Raw genomic sequence first — 21,067 nt, 5'->3', positions numbered from 1 at the left:
TAACCAAGGGGTGATTATACAATACCCAAGGCTATGAAAGCGGGAGGGTTGGAACCACCCAGGCCGAAATGGTCATGCTGAGAAACTAAACAGTACCAATAACACGACATAAAAGTCGTGCTGAACAATCTGAGAAGTCAATCTGTCTTGTCCAGCGTGGGATTAAGTAGCTTGAACATATTCTATGCATACGTGTAAGGAAATATTCCTTATAAACTGATTTTCTCTAAACAGTGTTTATGGTGTTCCCTTTTGTTCATACTCTTATATTTACACAGTGATTTTAAGAACCGAAAGTTCTGTTTCAGGACATATTATTTCTTGACGCCGTACCTGGAGAATGGTGACCTCTTCCATGCTATAGAAAAGGATAACATGAAGCTGCAAAAGAAAGAGGAAGTCACTTTAGATGTTGACACAAGACTTAGAATCCTTTTTCAGATTACATCAGCAGTTGATTTTCTACATACTCCTGTTAAGAACTTCAGGTATTAATATAATTATAATGCCAATATTTATTTCAGCTATTGACAAATCAGGTTTGTTTTCGAAGCCAAACTAATAATTTGATAACATAATTATATTATTTTCTGCTACTGAAAAGAAGTCTTGATCTTGCGTGATAAGGCAGATCTTGGAGACTAGTCTCAAATCTCGAGCATCTGGTTAGTTGATTCGTGGTCAGTCTTGAAACTGACCAATGGTAAATTCTGATTATGTGACTAGTTACCAATTCAGTTTTACAACCTTGGAATCTGAATGAGTTTTGATACTAAATAGAAGAAAGGACGGGATATGATAAGAACCAAAAATGGCCCCCACTAAATATGCATGTAAAACAACACCATTTCATTGGTAATTAACTATATTATTAAAAACCCACCAAGATATAATGACCGGACGTCGGTAATGAACCAAAAAATAATTGATTATTACATCTATCTAAAACGTACGCTGAAAAGATATTTGATCATTTAGAATGGGGGTATAGAAAACTATTTTGCAATATATTTTAGTTTATATTGCTGAACCCTATAAATTGTATGTCGTCACAATACAGAGTGATCCAATTTCTTGAAACGGATTTTTATTTTGTATTCTAAGACAGAATTATCGTGCAAAAACAAGGGAGATAACTCTTTCATGTAAGGACGACCGAAAACTCTTAAGAAATAAGATTTTTTTTATATACATCTATAAAGGCTTATTCTCTTACTACTATGTCTGTTTCGTTTGAATTCGTATCAAGAAAATTTCGAAAACTAAAATCCGAAACTTTCATTTCATATGCGTTACCATAGCAACATAGAAACAGTTTTGCATTTTTATACCCCCACAAAACGAAGTTTGGGGGGTGGGGGTGAAAGGTATATAGGAGTGAGCTTGGCGGTCGGTCCGTTGGTTTTTTGTGGTTTCCGGATGATAACTCATGAAAGGCTTGACCAATTTGAATAATTTTTGGTAAACAGATGTAACATCAGAAAATACAGGTCAAGTTCGAATTTGGGGTCAATAGGTCAAAGGTCAAGGTCACAGTGACCCTGAACAGTTAAACGGTTTCCGGATGATAACTTGAGAACGCTTGGGCCTATGATCATATATTTTGGTACACAGCTGTAACATCATGAAATACAGGTCAGGTTCGACTTTGAGGTCTGTAGATCAAAGCTCAAGGTCACAGTGACTCGGAACAGTTAAATGGTTTCCGGATGATAACTTGAGAACACTTAGGCCTAGGATCATATTTTTTGGTACACAGATGTAACATCTTGAAATACAGGTCAGGTTCGACTTGAGGTCTGTAGGTCAAAGGTCAAGGTCACAGTGACTCGGAACTGTTAAACGGTTCCCAGACGATAACTTGAGAACGCTTGGGTCTAGGATCTTAAATTTTTGTACACAGGTGTAACATGATTAAATACAGGTCATGTTCGACTTTGAGGTTAGTAGGTCAAAGGTCAAGGTCACAATAACACGAAACAGTTAAACGGTTTCTGGATGAATTGAGAACGTTTGGGCCTAGGGTCATGAAAATTGATAGCGAGGTTGGTTATGACCAGCAGATGACCCCTAATGATTTTGAGGTCAGCAGATCACAGGTCAAGTTCACAGTGACCAGTTCACAGTGACCCGGAACACTTAAACGGTTTTCGGACAATAACTTCACAACGCTTGGGACTAGGATCACGAAATTTAATAGGGAGGTTGGTCATGACCAGCAGATGACCCGTAATTATTTTGGGTTCCAAAGGTCAAAGGTCATTTAAACCTTTTCCGGATAATAACTTGAGAACGCTTGGGCCGAGGATCATGAAACTTCATAGGGAGGTTGATCATGACCAGCAGATGACCTTTATTGATTTTGAGGTCAGTAGGTAAAAGGTCAAGGAAGTTCAGCTTTGACATTGGCTTAGTTCTGTGACAAGGCCATACTGTGGGGGTATAATTCGTCACTCCTGTTACAACTCTAGTTTGATTTATAGTAATTTAGCGAGTTAGTTCACATACTTGATGAAATAACTTTTTAAAAACATGTTTGCTTCTATATCTCCTTACATATTTAGTGTATTTTGTTTCATATACGGAATGTTCTTCTTGTTGTATGATATTCGTATAAAACAAAATATTCGTCGGATAAATCAGGAGGCAGGACTTTGTCTTACAAGTTTCCATTCTTCATATTTTCAGTATTTTTATCCCCCGCCGATGAAATCGGGAGGGGGTATTGAAATGGCGTTGTCTGTCCGTCAGTCAGTCCGTCCGTCCGTCCGCAGCCATTTCTCAGTAACTATGTGGTAGAATTTCATGAAACTTGAAATAAACATGAACCAACATACTGCGATGATGCCCGTCAAGTTTATTTTGGATTGGTCAATTTCCCTTAGAGTTATTGCCCTTGATTTAACGAAAAATGTCCTTCCGCAGCCATTTCTCAGTAACTAGCAGGTAGAATTTCATCAGACTTGAAATAGACATGAACCAAGATACTGCGATGATGCCCTTTAAGTTTTTTTTTGATTGGTCAATTTCCCTTAGAGTTATTGCCTTTGATTTAATGAAAAATGCACAAAAATGTCCGTCCGCAGCCATTTCTCAGTAACTAGCAGGTAGAATTTCATCAAACTTGAAATAAACATGAGCCGACATACTGCAATGATGCCCGTCAAGTTTGTTTTTGGATTGGTCAATTTCCTTTATTGTTATAGTTATTGCCCTTGATTTAATGAAAAATACACGTCTGCAGCCATTTCTCAGTAACAAGTTTGTAGAATTTCATGAAACTTGAAATAAATATGAACCAACATACTTTGATGATGATGGTGGGCTATTCAAATCACTCTGCGTCCGTGGCCCGTCCATCCGTCCGTCCTTCCGTCCATTAACAATTTCTCGTTATCGCATCTCCTCAGAAACTACTGGGGGGATTTTGAAAAAACTTTGTCAGAATGATGTACTGGTACCTTAGTTGTGTCCCCCTGAAAATCAGACTGGTTCAACAATTTTTGAGTGAGTTAGGGAGTTATGGCCCTTTGTTTATTTTTATAATTTACATAGATTTATATAGGGAAAAACTTTGAAAATCTTCTTGTCCAAAACCACAGAGCCTAGGGCTTTGATATTTGGTATGTACCATTATCTAGTGGTCCCTCTACCAAGATGATTCAAATTATTTCCCTGTGGTCAAATATGGCCCCGCCCTGGGGGTCACATGGTTTATATAGACTTATATATGGAAAAACTTTGAAAAACCTCTTGTCCAAAACCACAGGGCCTAGGGCTTTGATATTTTGTATGTGACATCATCTAGTGGTCTTCTACTAAGATTGTTCAAATTATTCCCCTAGGGTCAAATATGGCCCTGACCTGGGGGTCACATGGTTTACATAGACTCATAAAGGGAATAACTTTGAAAATCTTCTTGTCCAAACCACAAAGCCTAGGGCTTTGATATTTGTTATGTTGCATCATCTAGTGGTTCTCTACCAAGTTTGTTCAAATTATCCCCCTATGGTCAAATATGGCCCCGCCCCGGGGGTCACATGGTTCATATAGACTTACATAAGGAAAAACTTTTAAAATCTTCTTGCCTATAACCTACAACATAAAAATTTGGACCACATGACTGTATTGTTTTGAGTGGCAAGATGAACCTTGACATGAGTTGACCTTGATTTTGACCTAGTGACCTACTTTCACATTTCTGTCTTCAAATTTGGATCACATGCATAGTTTTGTGCACCGAAAACAACTTTGACCTTGACATTGACCTAGTGACCTACTTTCTCATTTTTGAAAGTACAGGCTTCAAATTGGACCACATGCATAGTTTTGTGTTCAGAAATGAAATTTGACCTTGATTTTGACCTAGTGACCTACTTTCACATTTCTCAAGCTACAGTCTTCAAATTTGGACCACATGCATAGTTTTGTGCACCGAAAAAAAGCTTTGACCTTGACATTGACCTAGTGACCTACTTTCACATTTTTGAAGGTACAGGCTTCAAATTTGGACCACATGCATAGTTTTGTGTTCCGAAATGAAATTTGACCTTGATTTTGACCTAGTGACCTATTTCACATTTCTCAAGTGACAACCTTCAAATTTGGACCACGTTTTGTGTACCGAAATGAACTTTGATCTTGAAATTGACCTAGTGACCTACTTCCACATTTCTCAAGCTACAGCTTTCAAATTTGGACTACATGCATGGACCACATGCACAGTGTTTTGTACCGAAATGAAATTTGACCTTGATTTTGACCTTGAGCTAGTCTTGAAATTTGGAACATTCAAAAATGGCTCAATGGTGGGCGCCAAGATCACTCTGTGATCTCTTGTCTTTTTTTATTGGTCAATTTTCCATAGAGTAATTGCCCTTTAATTGTTTAAAATCCACAGATTTGTACATAACAAAGCAAACAATCGGAAGAATTTTATTCTTTCATTCTTTTCCGTGAACCTTCCATGAATATTTATCAACATGCAAAGTTGTACCATTCTCTCACCTCACTCTTCCACCCAGTTATGCTCACCATCCCGATCATCCCGATCATGCATTCTCGCCTCCCCCCATTTTTTTTTCATTTTTCATTTTCCATCAATATTTCTAATCAACATGTAAAGTTTTGTACCCCTCCCCCCCCCCACCCCCCCAAAAAAAAAGCAGTTATCTTCTGCTAATTTGATTTTGACTAATGAAAGTATTTGCTTCTTTGTAACATTCTTAACTTTTTGCCAGATATATTCTTTTTGCCGTTCCTCACCACAGACCCTTTCGGCGGGGGATACCAATTCATCGAATTTGCTTGTTTTATTTAAATATGTAATGAAATATTTTCACCAAGTAAGTTGAAAAAACGACAATGTTCATTTTGCTTGAAAACATAATATACGAGTTGAATATTATTAAATTCTAACCACATAACTAAAACACATACCTGCAGAAACGTCGCCGGAACCGAATTAAATCGGTATAATAACTATGGAAGCATATCTGTGTAGTTTATTCAACTTTATTTCTTGGATTAAATCAAAAACGTTTCCTTTGACACAACCTATAATATTGATATGAGAAGCACGAAATATACAACAGCGTATGTAATGTTAGATCATTACGGAAGGAGTGACATGAAAGACACGTGCAGCTTCCCGCCAAAATGCCCTTGTATATGTAACGTAAAATGTTTCCGATTTCCTGCAAAAGATTTTGGGTTATAGATGAAAGAAAATTATATGATTTTACTTCATTATGTTATATTCCAATTACGATTGTTGCATTTATAATATATATTGCGTTTATATTAAAATAAGTGTCCAAGACGACCTTGGATATACCCAAGTAGTAACATTTTTATGCGCGCGTGAAGACATTTGATTTTATTCTAATGGTATTAAACACTGAATTCATTAGAGCGGTAGGTATTACAAAATAAGTCCAGGTTGCACAGTGAGAAATAGATGACCCGGCTTTACTGTGGTTTACCGCTTTGACTTTCATCGAATTTCAAACGCGTATTCATTAACAGTGCTGAGAGCTTAGCTAGTCCGCGCCCGCTTCGAGTGTGTGTGTGTGGTGGGGGGTGGGGTAGGGTTCGATCTCCGGCACCGTCATACCAAAGACGTGGAAAATATTACCAGTAGCTCCCTTGCTTGGATGCTTGTCTTTAAAAGGGAAACTGGTTTCTCTGCTCCAACCCTGATGATGGATTCATCAGGAGTGAAATGTCGAAATTGATTTATATCAGTTGTAGAATTTGCTTCACAAGCTCAATAAGGAGACCGCAGGTCTACGGATCGCAGGATCGTGAGTGCAATCCCTGGGCGAGGCTTTTCTTCTCCGTGACGCTTTGATAAGGGATATTATGACTAAAGTCATTAATCCTCCATCTCAGAATCATGTGGGGAAGTTTACAATTACTTGCGGATAACAGGTTCCTACTGGTACGGAATCCAGGAACTTTGGTAAAATTAACTGTCCGTTACTGTTGAAAAACGGCGTTAAAACGCAAAACAAATCAAATCTCAATCGACCTACAATAAATTATTACAAACAAATGTCGATGTCTTTCGATATTTTAGTTATTCTTTAAACACAAATATAGCTTAGCTATTGTGTTTTAAAAATGGTTATATATAGGGATTTTATCTTTTCTTCATAAAATGAAATATTCACACCGGAAATGACATGTCAGTGACATTAATTGACTCAATATACGCCTATTTATGTAACTTCGTAAGGCCATGAAACGGAGTACATGTATTTCAAGATTGATGAGAAAATTCAGAGTTGTGACTTACTATTTTTCATTTGTTGGGAATCGATCTCGCATACCACTGACACCAGACATAAATTTCATTTCAACCGTCTTTCGTACCGATTGCGTCACAGACACTTAATACAAACTACGTCATAATTTTTAAAGAAAAAGAACTATCTGCATGTGTCTACTAGTTGCGATGCGCATGAGTTATCTTTCTTGTCTCTGTAACATTTATGGAAACAATAACAATTAACTTTTTAAACAACTTTAATTATATTTTAGTCTTTCTTTAAAAATGCCGCTTATTAAAACAAAATCAACTTTAAAATATTCCCGAAATACAGTTCATGTAAAACATTTAACTGATCATCAAAAAGTCCAGATCTACTTTCAGTTTCACTTTTGCATTAAACTCGGCTCTAAACATTTAATTTTCTTCTGAAAACAACTTTTAGTTATCAGTTTCATGGTTAGAACAAAACTCCCGCGTATCTGTTTGATGCTCGGTTGCTTAGAGATGAGCACGTTATCATGTTTCCTTCTTGGAAAAGAGAGGCTAAAAATTGCGAAAAAAGTGGAAATTCAATATGAGCCGGACCGGGTGTCAAGCTGATTTTTTCTGAAAATGTATATTTTAGTAACCTTATTTTCTCAGCAAAACGTCAGCTTGACACCAGATCCGGCTCACAGTGAAAATTGAGCATGTAGTGTGTAAATCGCGCGTAAAAACGGTAAAAGTCACGGACCTCGAGTATTTAAAGGTCTGAATCGTACAAATAACTTGGTTTTGAAGTTTTTTAAAGTCATAGTTTTAATGATTATGATCTTCTTTTTAGCTCACCTGAGCAATGCTGCTCAGGTTAGTTATTGTGATCGGCCGATGTTCGGCGTCCGTCATCTGTATGTCTGTCTGTCGTCTGTCAACATTTAGCTTGTGTATGCGATAGAGACTGTATTTTTCAATTGATCGTCATGAAATTTGGTCAGAATGATTGCCTTGATGAATTGTAGGTCGAGTTTGAATATGGGTCATCTGGTTTCAAAAACTAGGTCACTAGGTCAAATCAAAGAAAAACATTGTGTATGCGATAGAGGCTGTATTTTTAAATTGATCTTCATGAAATTTGGTCAGAATGATTGCCTTGATGAAATCTAGCTTGAGTTCGAATATGGGTCATCTAGGGTCAAAAACTAGGTCACTAGGTCAAATCAAAGAAAAACATTGTGTATGCGATAGAGGCTGTATTTTTCAATTGAACTTCATAAAATTTGGTCAGAATGATTGCCTTGATAAAATCTAGGTCGGGTTCAAATATGGGTCATCTGAGATCAAAAACTAGGTCACTAGGTCAAATCAAAGAAAAACATTGTGTATGCGATAGAGGCTGTATTTTTCGATTGGTCTTCATGAAATTTGGACAGAATGATTGCCTTGATGAAATCTAGGTCGAGTTGGAATATGGGTCATCTGGGGTCAAAAAGTAGGTCACTAGGTCTAATCAAAGAAAACCCTTGTGTATGCAATAGAGGCTGTATTTTTCAATTGATCTTCATGAAATTTGGTCAGAATGATTGCCTTGATGACATCTAGGTCAAGTTTGAATATGGGTCATCTGGGGTCAAAATGTAGGTCACTAGGTCATATCAAAGAAAATAATTGTTTAAACTCAAGAGACCACATTTTTGGTCCAATCTTAATGAAAATTGGCCAGAATATTTGTTTCCATGAAATCACTAGGTCAGACATGTTTACACTATTATGGTATGTTTCTCAGGTGAGCGACCTAGGGCCATCTTGGCCCTCTTGTTTGTTTTAGACGGTAAATTTCAATTATGGAGTTTTCATATTCTAATTATTTAGGGGACCATTTCGCATATCTTATCATATCTCGTCCTTTACACTTAAATGAAACGTGAACAGGAATTTAATATATACTACTGAGAATAATGGCATAGAACATTGAGTATTTTTCCCTACTTGTACTGGTTGTTCAGTAGCCCATAGTATTTAACACAGTTCTGCGTTTTTTAAGTTGATCAGCATTTGTTTATATCACTGTAGGGGAGCCATCATCCACATGGACATAAAAGCACTAAACATAGTTCTTGATAAATGTAACAATGCCAGATTGATAGATTTTGGACTTGCTCGGGAGATGAGAGAAGGCCATGACAGCGTAAAGACAACCATGAAACAACTTCCGCATACCCCTGGGCACTTTAAGACCATTCGACATGCCATGCTTACAAAATATGCTGATTGCCATAATTTAGGAGTTGGTCTGTCTTTTCTGTTTTATATGATGATTTGTTAGCTCACCTGAGCCAAAGGCTCAGGATGAGCTATTGTGATCGCTCACCGTCCGTCCATCCGTCCGGCGTCGGTCGTCCGTCCGTCAACACTTTCCTTTAAACAACATCTCCTCCTAAACCATCAGGCCAATTTTGATGAAACTTTACAGGGATGTTCCTTGGATGGTCTTCTTTAAAAAAAATCAAAGAATTGAATTCCATGTAGAGCTCTGGTTGCCATGGCAACCGAAAGGAAAAACTTTAAAAATCTTCTTGTCCAAAACCACAGGTCATAGGGCTTTTATATATGGTATGTAGTATCATCTAGTGGTCCTATACCGATGTTGTTCAAATTATTCCCCTAGGGTCAAATATGGCCCCGCCCTGGGGGTCGCATAGTTTACATGAAAATCTTCTTGTCCAAAACCACAAGGCATAGAGCCTCAATATTTGGCATGTGCCATTATCTAATGGTCTTCTATAAAGATTGTTCAAATTATGCCCCTGGGGTGAAAAGAGGCCCGTCCCGGGGATCCCAAGTTTTACATAGACTTTTTATATAGGAAAAAACTTAAAAAATCTTCTTGTCTGAAACAAAAGACCTAGGCCTTTGATATTTGGTATGTAGCATTGCCTTTTGGTTCTCTACTAAAACTGTTCAAATTATGCCCTTGGGTTGAAATGAGGCCCCGCCCCGGGTGTCTCAAGTTTTACATAGACTTAAATAGGAAAAGAATTTAAAAAATTTCTTGTCTGAAACCACAAGACCTAGGCCTTTGATGTTTGGTATGTAGCATTGCCTTGTGGTTCTCTACCAAGATTGTTCAAATTATGCCCCTGGGTTGAAAAGAGGCCCCGCCTCGAGGGTCCCAAGTTTTACATACACATATAGGAATTTTTAGCTCTCCTGAGCACGAAGTGCTCAAGGTGAGCTTTTGTGATCGCCCTGTTTCCGTCGTCGTCAGTCGTCCGTCGTCAACAATTTGACTGTTAACACTCTAGAGGTCACAGTTTTGACCCAATCTTAATGAATGTTACCCTCAATAAAATCTTGGTCACAATTTTGGCCCAATCTTAATGAAACTTGGCCAGAATGTTGCCCTCAATAAAATCTTGGATGAGTTTGATATTGGGTCATCTGGAGTCAAAAACTAGGTCACCGGGTCAAATCAAAAGAAAAGCTTGTTAACACACTAGAGGTCACAATTTTGACCCAATCTTACTGAAACTTGGTCAGAATGTTACCCTCATTAAAATCTCGGACAAAGTCGATATTGGGTCGTCTGGGGTTAAAACTAGGTCACCAGGCCAAATCAAAGGAAAAGCATGTTAACACTCTAGAGTTCACAATTTTAGTCCAATCTTAATGAAACTTGGTCAGATTGTTACCCTGAATAAAATCATGGATGAGTTTGATATTGGGTCATCTGGGGTCAAAAACTAGGTCACTAGGTCAAATCAAAGGAAAAGCTTGTTAACACTGTAGAGGCCACATTTATGACTGTATCTTCATGAAACTTTGTCAGAATGTTAATCATGATTATCTCAAAGTCCAGTTTGAATCTGGGTCATGTAGGGTCAAAAACTAGGTCACCAGGTCAAATCAAAGGAAAAGCTAGTTAACACTCTAGAGGCCACATTTATGACCTTATCTTAATGAAACTTGGTCAGAATGTTAATCTTGATGATCTATAGGTCAAGTTCAAATCTGGGTCAGGTGGAGTCAAAAACTAGGCCACCAGGTCAAATCAAAGGAAAAGCTTGTTAACACTCTAGAGGCCACATTTACATGTATGACTGTATCTTCATGAAACTTAGAATGTTAATCTTGATGATCAATAGGTCAGGTGAGCGATACAGGGCCTTCATGGCCCTCTTGTTTTAAAAAATCTTCTTGTCTGAAACTGCAAGGCCTAGGCTTTTGATATTCGGTATGTAGCATTGCCTAGTGGCTCTCTATCAAGATTGTTCAAATTATTCCCCTGGGGCGAAAAGAGGCCCCGCCCCGAGGGTCACATAGTTTTTATATGAGTTATATAGGAAACAATACTTCAAACATTATCTGATCATATTTCCTAGACTGTTTAATTATGATTACCTTATGACCCCAAGTAACTAGGAGTCACTTGGCTGTAACCTTGATCTACTTACCTACTTTTTAGCTCACCTGTCACAAAGTGACAAGGTGAGCTTTTGTGATCACGCAGCGTCCGTCGTCCGTCCGTCCGTGCGTGCGTCCGTGCGTAAACTTTTGCTTGTGACCACTTTAGAGGACACAGTTTTCATGGGATCTTTATGAAAATTAGTCAGAATGTTCACCTTGATGATATCTAGGCAAGTTCGAAACTGGGTCATGTGCGGTCAAAAACTAAGTCAGTAGGTCTAAAAATAGGAAAACCTTGTGACCTCTCTAGGCCATATTTTTCATAAGATCTTTATGAAAATTGGTCAGAATGTTCATCTTGATAATATCTAGGTCAGGTTCGAAACTGGGTCACGTCCGGTCCAAAACTAGGTCAGTAGGTCCAATAGTAAAAAAAACCTTGTGACCTCTGTAGAGGACACAGTTTTCATGGGATCTGCATGAAAATTGGTCAGAATGTTCATCTTGATGATGTCTAGGTTATGTTCGAAACGGATCAACTGCGGTCAAAAACTAGGTCAGAAGGTCAAATAATAGAAAAACCTTGTGACCTCTATAGAGGCCATATTTTTCACAAGATCTTCATGAAAATTGATCAGAATGTTCATCTGGATGATACCTAGGTCAAGTTCGAAACTGGGTCATGTCCAGTCCAAAACTAGGTCAGTAGGTCAAATAATAGAAAAACCTTGTGACCTCTGTAGAGGCCGTATTTTTCATGGGATCTGCATGAAAATTGGTCAGAATTTTCATCTTGATGATATCTAGATCAAGTTTGAAACTGGGTCAACTGCGGTTCAAAACTAGGTCAGTAGGTCTAAAAACAGAAAATCCTTGTGACCTCCCTAGAGGCCATATTTTTCAATGTATCTTCATGAAAATTGGTCAGAATGTTCACCTTGATGATATCTAAGTCAATTTTGAAACTGGTTCATGTGCGGTCTAAAAGTCGGTCATTAGGTCAAATAAAACAAAAACCTTGTCACCTCTCTAGAGGTCAGATTTTTCATGGGATCTGCATGAAAATTGGTCAGAATGTTCATCTTGATGATATCTAGGTCAAGTTCAAAACTAGGTCATGTGCGGTCAAAAACTAGGTCAGTAGGTCAAATAATAGAAAAACCTTGTGACCTCTGTAGAGGCCATATTTTTCATGGGATCTGCATGAAAATTGGTCAGAATGTTTATCTTTATGATATCTAGGCGAATTTAGAAACTGGGTCACATGCGGTCAAAAACTAGGTCAGTAGGTCAAATAATAGAAAAACCATGTGACCACTCTAGAGGCCATATTTTTCATGGGATCTGTATGAAAGTTGGTCTGAATGTTCATCTTGATGATATCTAGGTCAAGCTTGAAACCGGGTCAACTGCGGTCAAAAACTAGGTCACTATGTCTAAACATAGAAAAACATTTTGACCTCTCTAGAGGCCATATTTTTCAATGGATCTTCATGAAAATTGGTGAGAATGTTCACCTTGATGATATCTAGGTCAAGTTCGAAACTGGGTCACGTGTGGTCAAAAAGTAGGTCAGTAGGTCTAAAAATAGAAAAACCTTGTGACCTCTCTGAAGGCCATATTTTTCATGAGATCTTCATGAAAATTGGTGAGAATGTTCACCTTGATGATATCTAGGTCAAGTACAAAACTGGGTCACATGCCTTTAAAAACTAGGTCATTATTTGACCTTGTCCTTAAGTGCAATGATAACAGGTGAGCGATATAGGGCCATTTTGGCCCTCTTGTTTGTTTTTTTAAGATACAGCCTTGAAATTTGGATGACTTCTACAGTTTTGCACACCGATCTTAAAAAAGAATTCCAGTGACCGTGAATGTGATCTACTGACCTACATTCTTGTTTTTAGCTCACCAGAGCACGAAGTGCTCAAGGTGAGCTTTTTTGATCGCCCTGTGTCCGTCAACTTCAGTCGTCGTCCGTCGTTGTCAACAATTTGACTGCTTACACTTTAGAGGTCACAATTTTGGCCCAATTTTAATGAATCTTGGTCAGAATCTTACCCTCAATAAAATCTTGTACGAGTTCGATATTGGGTCATCTGGGGTCTAAAACTAGGTCACCAGGTCAAATCAAAGGAAAAGCTTGTTAACACTCTAGCCACATTTATGACCCTATCTTCATGAAACTCGGTCAGAATGTTTATCTTGATGATTCCTAGGCCAAGTTTGAATCTGGGTCATGTCAGGTCAAAAACTAGGTCATTAGGCCAGATCAAAGGAAAATCTTGTTAACACTCTAGATACCACATTTTAAGTTTGAAACTCATGAGAATTAGTCAGAATGTTTGTCTTGATGACCTCTAGGTCAAGTTCTAATCTGGGTCATGTGGGGTCAAAAACTAGGTCACCCAGTAAAATTAAAGGAAAAGCTTGTTAACACTGTCGAGGCCACATTTTGGCCCTATTGTCATGAAACTTGGTCAGAATGTTTATCTTGATGATCTTTAGACCAAGTTTGAATATGGGTTATCACGGGTCAAAAACTAGGTCAAGGAAAATTTTGTTAACATTCTAGATACCACATTTTAAGTTTGAAACTTTTGAGAATTGGTCAGAATGTTTGTCTGGATGATTTCTAGGCCAAGTTCGAATCTGGGTCATGTGGGATCAAAAACTAGGTCACCCGGTCAAATCAAAGGAAAAGCTTATTAACACTCTAAGAGGCCATATTTATGAACCTATCTTCATGAAACTTGGTCAAAATGTTTATCTTGTTGATCTTCAGGCCAAGTTTTAATCTGGGTCGTGTGGGGTCAAAAACTAGGTCACCCGGTCAAATCAAAGGAAAAGCTTATTAACACTCTAAGAGGCCATATTTATGAACCTATCTTCATGAAACTTGGTCAAAATGTTTATCTTGTTGATCTTCAGGCAAGTTTTAATCTGGGTCGTGTGGGGTCAAAAACTAGGGCACTAGGTCAGATCAAAGGAAAATATTGTTAACACTCTAGGGGCCACATTTTTGATTCTATCTTCATAAAATTTGGTCAGAATGTTTGGTATCATGAAGTCTTATATGATTTCGACTCTGGGTCATGTAGGGTCAGAAACTAGGTCACTTAGTAAAATCAAAGGAAAAGCTTGTTTATACTCTAGAGGCCACTTTTTTGCTCCGATCTTCACGAAACTTTGTCAGAATGTTTGTTTTTATGAAATCATGGACGAGTTTTAATCTGGGTCATTCGGGGTCAAAAACTAGGTCACTAGGTCAAATGAAAGAAAATGCTTGTTTACACTCAGGGCAATTTTTGGTCCAATCTTAATGAAAATTAGTCAGAATATTTGTCTCCATGAAATCTCGGACAGGTTAAAAAATTAGGTCCGGTTGGGTAAAAAACTAGGTTACTAAGCCAAATCGAAGAAAAAAAACACTAGAGGCCACTTTTTTGCTCCAATTTTCATGAAACTTTGTCAGAATGTTTCCCTTGAAAACTCAGATGAGTTTGGAACTGGGTCATGTGGTGTCAAAAACTGGGTCACTAGGTCAAACATGTTTGTTATGGTATGTTACTCTGGTGAGCGACCTAGGGCCATCATGGCCCTCTTGTTTAAGATGCAGGCTTGAAATTTGGATGACATGTACAGTTTTGCACAACGATCTTAAAACTGATTTTCAGTGACCTTGAATATGGCCTACTGACCTACTTTCTTGTTTTTCAAGATACAGCTGTGAAATTTGGATGAGATGTATAGTTTTGCATGCCGATATTAAAACTGACTTTCATTGACCCTCAATGTGACCTACTGACCTACTTTCTTGTTTTTTAAGCTACAGCAAAAGGATTTGGACCACCTGTAATATTTTTTTACAGATTTCAAAGGTAATCTTGCATAATCTTTACCTTGACCCACTCTCCTAATTTTCTTGTTTTTAAAGCTTTAGCAAAGAAATTTGTTCAAGTAAACAACTCTACTCAGGTGAGCGATATAGGGCCATCATGGCCCTCTTGTTGAAATAATTATACCTTTCAACCTATGTTTTAGGTTTTCTGCCAAAGTCTTTCTTGGTTAAGTGATACTGAATAAATAAAGATAAAGACTAAGAAAATGATATCATATTTAGAATCTAAATACATTTCTGTTGGTAGCATTTCATACAACAGATAGTGGAAAACGACAGGTCGCCCAACTCGAAATAAATGAAAATATTAGAGGTTAGGTTTTACTGAGACTTTCATGAACTGTAGTGTAAATACAAGCTAACGTCCATGCCCTCTAGCACCTGGGTAAGTGCCAAGTACCAAAATTCAATTTAAAGACACCTGCATTTATATACGACGGTGCACATGGAACCTTCAATGATACGGAGAGTGCATTTTCATGAAGAGCTGCATATGGTCCCTACATAAAATTATGGGTTTACCCTAAACGAGTAAAAATTTATATAAACTGAAATTTAGAGAGGTTTCTGAGGTTATGGAGCCTGCATGTCACAGAAAGTGCCAAAAGATAAAAGTCACATTTAAAGATTTCAGCTGACCATAATGTTTGTATTCCAACTTCTGTGGCATCTGTCGAACTAAAGGGCAGAACATTAGTGTAAGACATGTCTGGTCAAAAAAAATGTTTACCTACCTCGCGCCAGTTATCAGGTGATTGCTTATCTAACAACTGTAAATTAGTATGCAGCACTAGATCTGTTGATTGAAACGGTGTGAACGGAGCCCTTAGGCGTCCCAGTATGTTTCATTTGACCTCCACACACCTTAATTACGTCCATGTGTTTCTTAACCAAATGGAAACTATTAAACTGAAAATTCTTTTAATAACGTTACTAGATAATAGGGATCTTAATTAACTACATATAAATATTTTTTAGTCATTAGACAGCTACTCACCGGAAAAGAGCCCTTTATCAAGGGAGAAAATGAGCTGAGGGATTGGACAGAGAACAAAATAAAAACTAAACTTTTGGTAAGAATTAAATTATTTTAAATATATTGATAGGCTAAATAATGACATTTTCAATAATACAAAAAGAAAAAAATCAGAAAAGTTTCATTCTAAGACCGATGCCTCTGCAAGCTGCAATCTAATTAGAACGTTTATAGGGAGATGATTTGAATCAAATTGCCTTAGACAGAAATCACATAGTGCTGTATGCTTAAACCAGTTAATGGTGCACCAAACCTGACTGTTAATTCCTATCAAGTTTTAAAGTTACAGGAAGTCCGCGCGCTTAGCTCAATAGGGAGAGCGCAGATCTACAGAGTTTGATTCATTCCCGGGCGGGGCGTATTTCTTCGTGACCATTTGATAGAAGACATTGTATCTGAAATCATTCGTCCTCCAACTCCACACAGGACAGTGGAAATAAAAGTTAATCCCCACCAGGTGAATTATTTACACACATAATGGTATCATAAAGCACGGTATATGAATAACAAAAAAATGTCCAAAATACCAACCACGCGTATATTTAATGCCTTTGCAGACGACAGAACATCAAGACTATCATCCTAAAGGTCTCGGCAAGGCCATAAGACAGTTCAGTCCAAATTGGCTTCTATAGCAATCACATATGTTAGAAACGTATTACATTTCTAATTTGAATTTACGTCTTTACCTTTTACATTTCTTACGCAAATATGTCTAATTGTTTGTAAATTCAGAGAATCGCTACGCTTGAGAATAAAATTGTAAAGTGAATCAGCGCACAGTCGTTGTTTACTGTGGTATCCAAGTTCCCGAACAACATATATTAAATGCAGTTCTATTGCTAAACTTTGCCCACAGAAATCATACTGTTTGCAAGAAAAGAAGAAACTATTACATTTTATGGTACTGATGGCCGCTACAAAAGGAAACTTTACACCTTTTAGCATAACCAGTTTTCTTTTTCATTTGCAGATATTTACTCCGAGGTCGAAATAATAGTAAAGCGCAACAATATGCCGTCAAATAGCATCAGAATATTCTCAGAAGACCGTTATTATAAAAGGATTGTTTTTTTTCTCTTTTACTTTTTAGGGTATTTGGAAAAATGACAAAAAACAACCATTTGAAGTGGCCAAGGATCTTGCAGGTCTGTCAGCTAAATGTCTTAAAGACGAACAGTTGACTTCAACAAATATTTTAAGAGAGATAAAGGTATTTCAGATTAATTTGCTACCTCAGAACAATACACGAGCATTACGATCAATTTAAAATCTATTCCTGTGACTGACTTAAGTATGGGCGAGTTATGAAACATTGTGTGCTGGCGTTTAACATTGTTAAATCTTGATATGAGCAATAAATATCTTAATTGGTTTCATTATGCTTCCAGACATGCATACAAACAAGAAATATACGATGCTGGCAACGGCCGATAGAAAATGCATCAGCGGCTGACAGTGTTAGCAAATGTGAAATATGTATGGAAAATCAAGCAGGTAATAAAAATTCAACATTCAGCCGGTAGTCATTTCCCAGCAGGTATTGTGAATATCTGTCAAACACACTGGAGGTAACATAAAACATGTATAAAACACCTAGTTAGTAATATGAAACTAGCCAACCATATGCGGTCTATGCTTAATACATTTTGCTTAGGTTCGTTGGTATCAACTCCAAACTGTAGTTTGTAGCAACCTGGCATAGAACTTTCTCATTTTTTAGCTCACCTGAGCACAAAGTGCTCATGGTGAGGTATTGCGATCACGCTGTGTCCGTCGTACGTCGTCAACAGTTATGTTTAAACGACATCTCCTCCAAAACCACTGAATGGATTTTGATGAAACTTGGCCTAGATGTTGCTTGGGTGGTCCTCTACCAAAGTTGTTCAAACAGTTCTGCTTGGTTGCACATAGGGGCCGCTAGAGCTAAAAATAGAAAAATCTTCAAACGACATCTCCTAAACAGATGGTCCGATTTAGAAATAATTTCACAAAAATAGTTGTTAGGTCACCCTCTACCAAAATTATTCAAATTATACCGATTTGTCGAAAAACATGGCCGCCAGGGGGCGTGGTCAATTTTTAACCAGGTTTTCAACGAAAACCTGAGTTATTACATTGGGGTAGATGTCGGTCGGGCGGGCGTGGGCGCCGGCGTCAAACTGGTGTTTCCGGTCAATAACTTTTGTTTCGGTAAAGATATTTGAATAAAACTTTGTATGTATGTAGCTTATATCAAGACAAAGGCTGGGATTGATTTTGGGGTTTCTGGGGTCAAGGTCAAGGTCACTGTTACTTAAAATAGAAAAAGGGTTTCCGGTCAATAACTTTTGTTTCGGTAAAGATATTTGAATAAAACTTGGTATGTATGTAGCTTATATCAAGACAAAGGCTGGGATTGATTTGGGGGTTTCTGGGGTCAAGGTCAAGGTCACTGTTACTTAAAATAGAAAAAGGGTTTCCGGTCAATAACTTTTGTTTCGGTAAAGATATTTGAATAAAACTTGGTATGTATGTAGCTTATATCAAGACAAAGGCTGGGATCGATTTTGGGGTTTCTGGGGTCAAGGTCAAGGTCACTGCTACTTAAAATAGAAATAGGGTTTCGGTCAATAACTTAACTTAGGAATGAGCTATCATGATGAAACTTGGTGTATAGAAAACTTATATAAAGTTGTAGCTTGGGATTGATTTTGGGGTTTCTGGGATCAAGGTCAAGGTCATTGTTACTAAAAATAGGGTTAGGGTTAGGTTAGGGTTAGGGTTAGCATATCTTCTACATGCATGGAGGGATTTTGATGAAAGTTGGCACAATTGTTTACCATCATGAGACGGAGTGTCATGCGCAAGATCCAGGTCCCTAGGTCTAAGGTCAAGGTCACACTTAGAGGTCAAAGGATACAAGAATGAAAACTTTGTCCGGAGCATATCTTCTTCATGCATAGGGGGATTTTGATGTAACTTGGCACAATTATACACCATCATGAGACGAATTGTCTTGCGCAGTTCCCTTCTTTAGAATTACTTCCCTTTGTTGTTACTATAAATAGCTTATATTGTAACTTTTTCATTACTAGACGTAGGGAAAAATCGAGACCACTTTTCTGTAGTACAACATGCATGTTACATCCAATTTTGAGGTGTATTTTGACCAATCTCTACCTGGTAAGGATTTCTGTGTGGACTTACAATTTTTTTTTTTTTTTATTTTTTTTTTTTTTTAAGATTAACTTCCTTTAGTTGTTACTATAAATAACTTATATTGTAACTTTTTTATAATTGACCGTAGGGAAAAACCAAGACCACTTTTCTGTGGTACAACATAGTTGTTACTTTCTATTTTTAGGTGTATTTTAAGGTATCTCTACCTGGTAAGGAGTTTTTTTGTGGACTTAGAAAAACAAAAGAATTACAATGATTACTAAACAACCACAAAATTAAAACTACATCTGCAAATACAGGTGCTAGAGTAAAGAAATTTGCTGTGACGGGCGTATATTGTGACATTCTGGCACTCTTGTTTATTCTTATGAAAAGTGTTGAAAACCTGGTTTCGTGGCATTGCCGCGTTTCTTGTTCATATAGGTATATACTAAAAACGTTGAAAATCTTCTTGTGTGAAACTGCTGGCCTGAATTTAAAATAATTTTACACAAATGATCCTTGTGTGACCCTCTACCAAGATTGTTCAAATTATTTTGATTCGTCAAAAAACATGGCCACCAGGGGGCGTGGTCACTTTTCCCATTATGTATATAGTGGAAACTTTAAAAACCTTATTGTGTGAAACTGCCAACACGATTTTGAAATAATTTTACACAAATGGTCCTTGTGTGACCCTCTACCAAGGTTGTTCAAATTATTCTGATTCGTCAAAAAACATGGCTGCCAGGGGGCGTGGTCACTTTTTCCTATATGTATATTGTAGAAGAAAATCTTCTTTTATTAAGCTGTTAGCCCAATTTTGAAATAATATCACGCAAATTGTCTTTGTGTGACCTTCTACAAATAGTGTTCAAATTTTTCTGATTAGTCAAAAAGCGTGGCCGCCAGAGGGCGTGGTCACTTTTGATCAACAATTTCTTTGAACAACACATCCTCCAAATCCACTGAATGGATTTTGATGAAACTTTACGCAAGTGATCTCTGGATAGCCCTTTTTCAATAGTGTTCAAATGGTTCCGGTTCATTGAACATACAGGTCTTTTTGGTTAAAAATAGGTTTTCAGCTGTCAGACTTTAAAACTCTTTTTCTCTAGAGCTTTGATATTTGGAATGTGATGTAAGGGTTTGACTTTCTACCATAACTATCCAAGTTATTGCCCAAAGGTCAAAAATGGCCACGCCCCTGTGTATGACATGTACTTACTAAAGGCTTATATATAAGAAACTTTGAAAATCTTTTCTCTGAATCCATAAGTAGTTGTTCAAATTATTGCCCTAGGTTCAAAAACGTGTGTGACATGTGTATGATATAGGCTAACATAGAAGAAATCTAACTCTGTACTTGTACCATTACATTATACATACACCACAGGAGCCTGAAATTCTATTCAAAAGCCATGAAAAGTCTGTATATGAAAAAAGACCCCCTTCTATATAATAAAAAACACCAGGAATGAAACGCATTCACACCCCACCCACCACGAGAAAACAAAAAAAAATCAAAGCAAGCTGTGCGAGTGTTCTCGGGTGTCGTAATTATCTAAAGGCAACTAAAATATATGCGGGACTGTGCTTACTGTCTGTTTCACCGTATTAACTAACACGAAATCAATGAGTTCAACAACATTTCGTTCATCGTCCAAACCATTGCGTGACGTCACACCTTCATGTATATTTCTGCGCCGGAGTTAATAATGCTTTTGTGTAAATGCCAGCATCCGGTCCGATCCGTACACAATTAAGAACAGAACAGAACAGCATCGTGTAAACAATGTCATTTAAAATTTACAACACAATTAATATTTGA

General features: G+C 37.5%; 1 protein-coding gene across 1 annotated transcript; it reads left to right on the top strand.

Moving 5' to 3' along the window:
• Nucleotides 1-312: 312 nt before the first annotated feature.
• Nucleotides 313-17,308, top strand: LOC128553223 (uncharacterized; the record flags this gene model as incomplete). The annotated part of the gene is made up of 3 exons (XM_053534346.1): nt 313-488; nt 8,825-9,038; nt 17,189-17,308. Coding segments are annotated over exons 1-3 (447 nt in total), but the record flags the coding sequence as incomplete, so codon positions are not given.
• Between the last annotated feature and the right edge of the window lie 3,759 nt (nt 17,309-21,067).

The sequence above is a fragment of the Mercenaria mercenaria genome, unplaced genomic scaffold (assembly GCF_021730395.1).
Source record: "Mercenaria mercenaria strain notata unplaced genomic scaffold, MADL_Memer_1 contig_3602, whole genome shotgun sequence".
NCBI lineage: Eukaryota > Metazoa > Mollusca > Bivalvia > Venerida > Veneridae > Mercenaria > Mercenaria mercenaria.
Note: the sequence above shows the minus strand (reverse complement) of the source record. Positions and strands in the feature narration are given on the sequence as shown.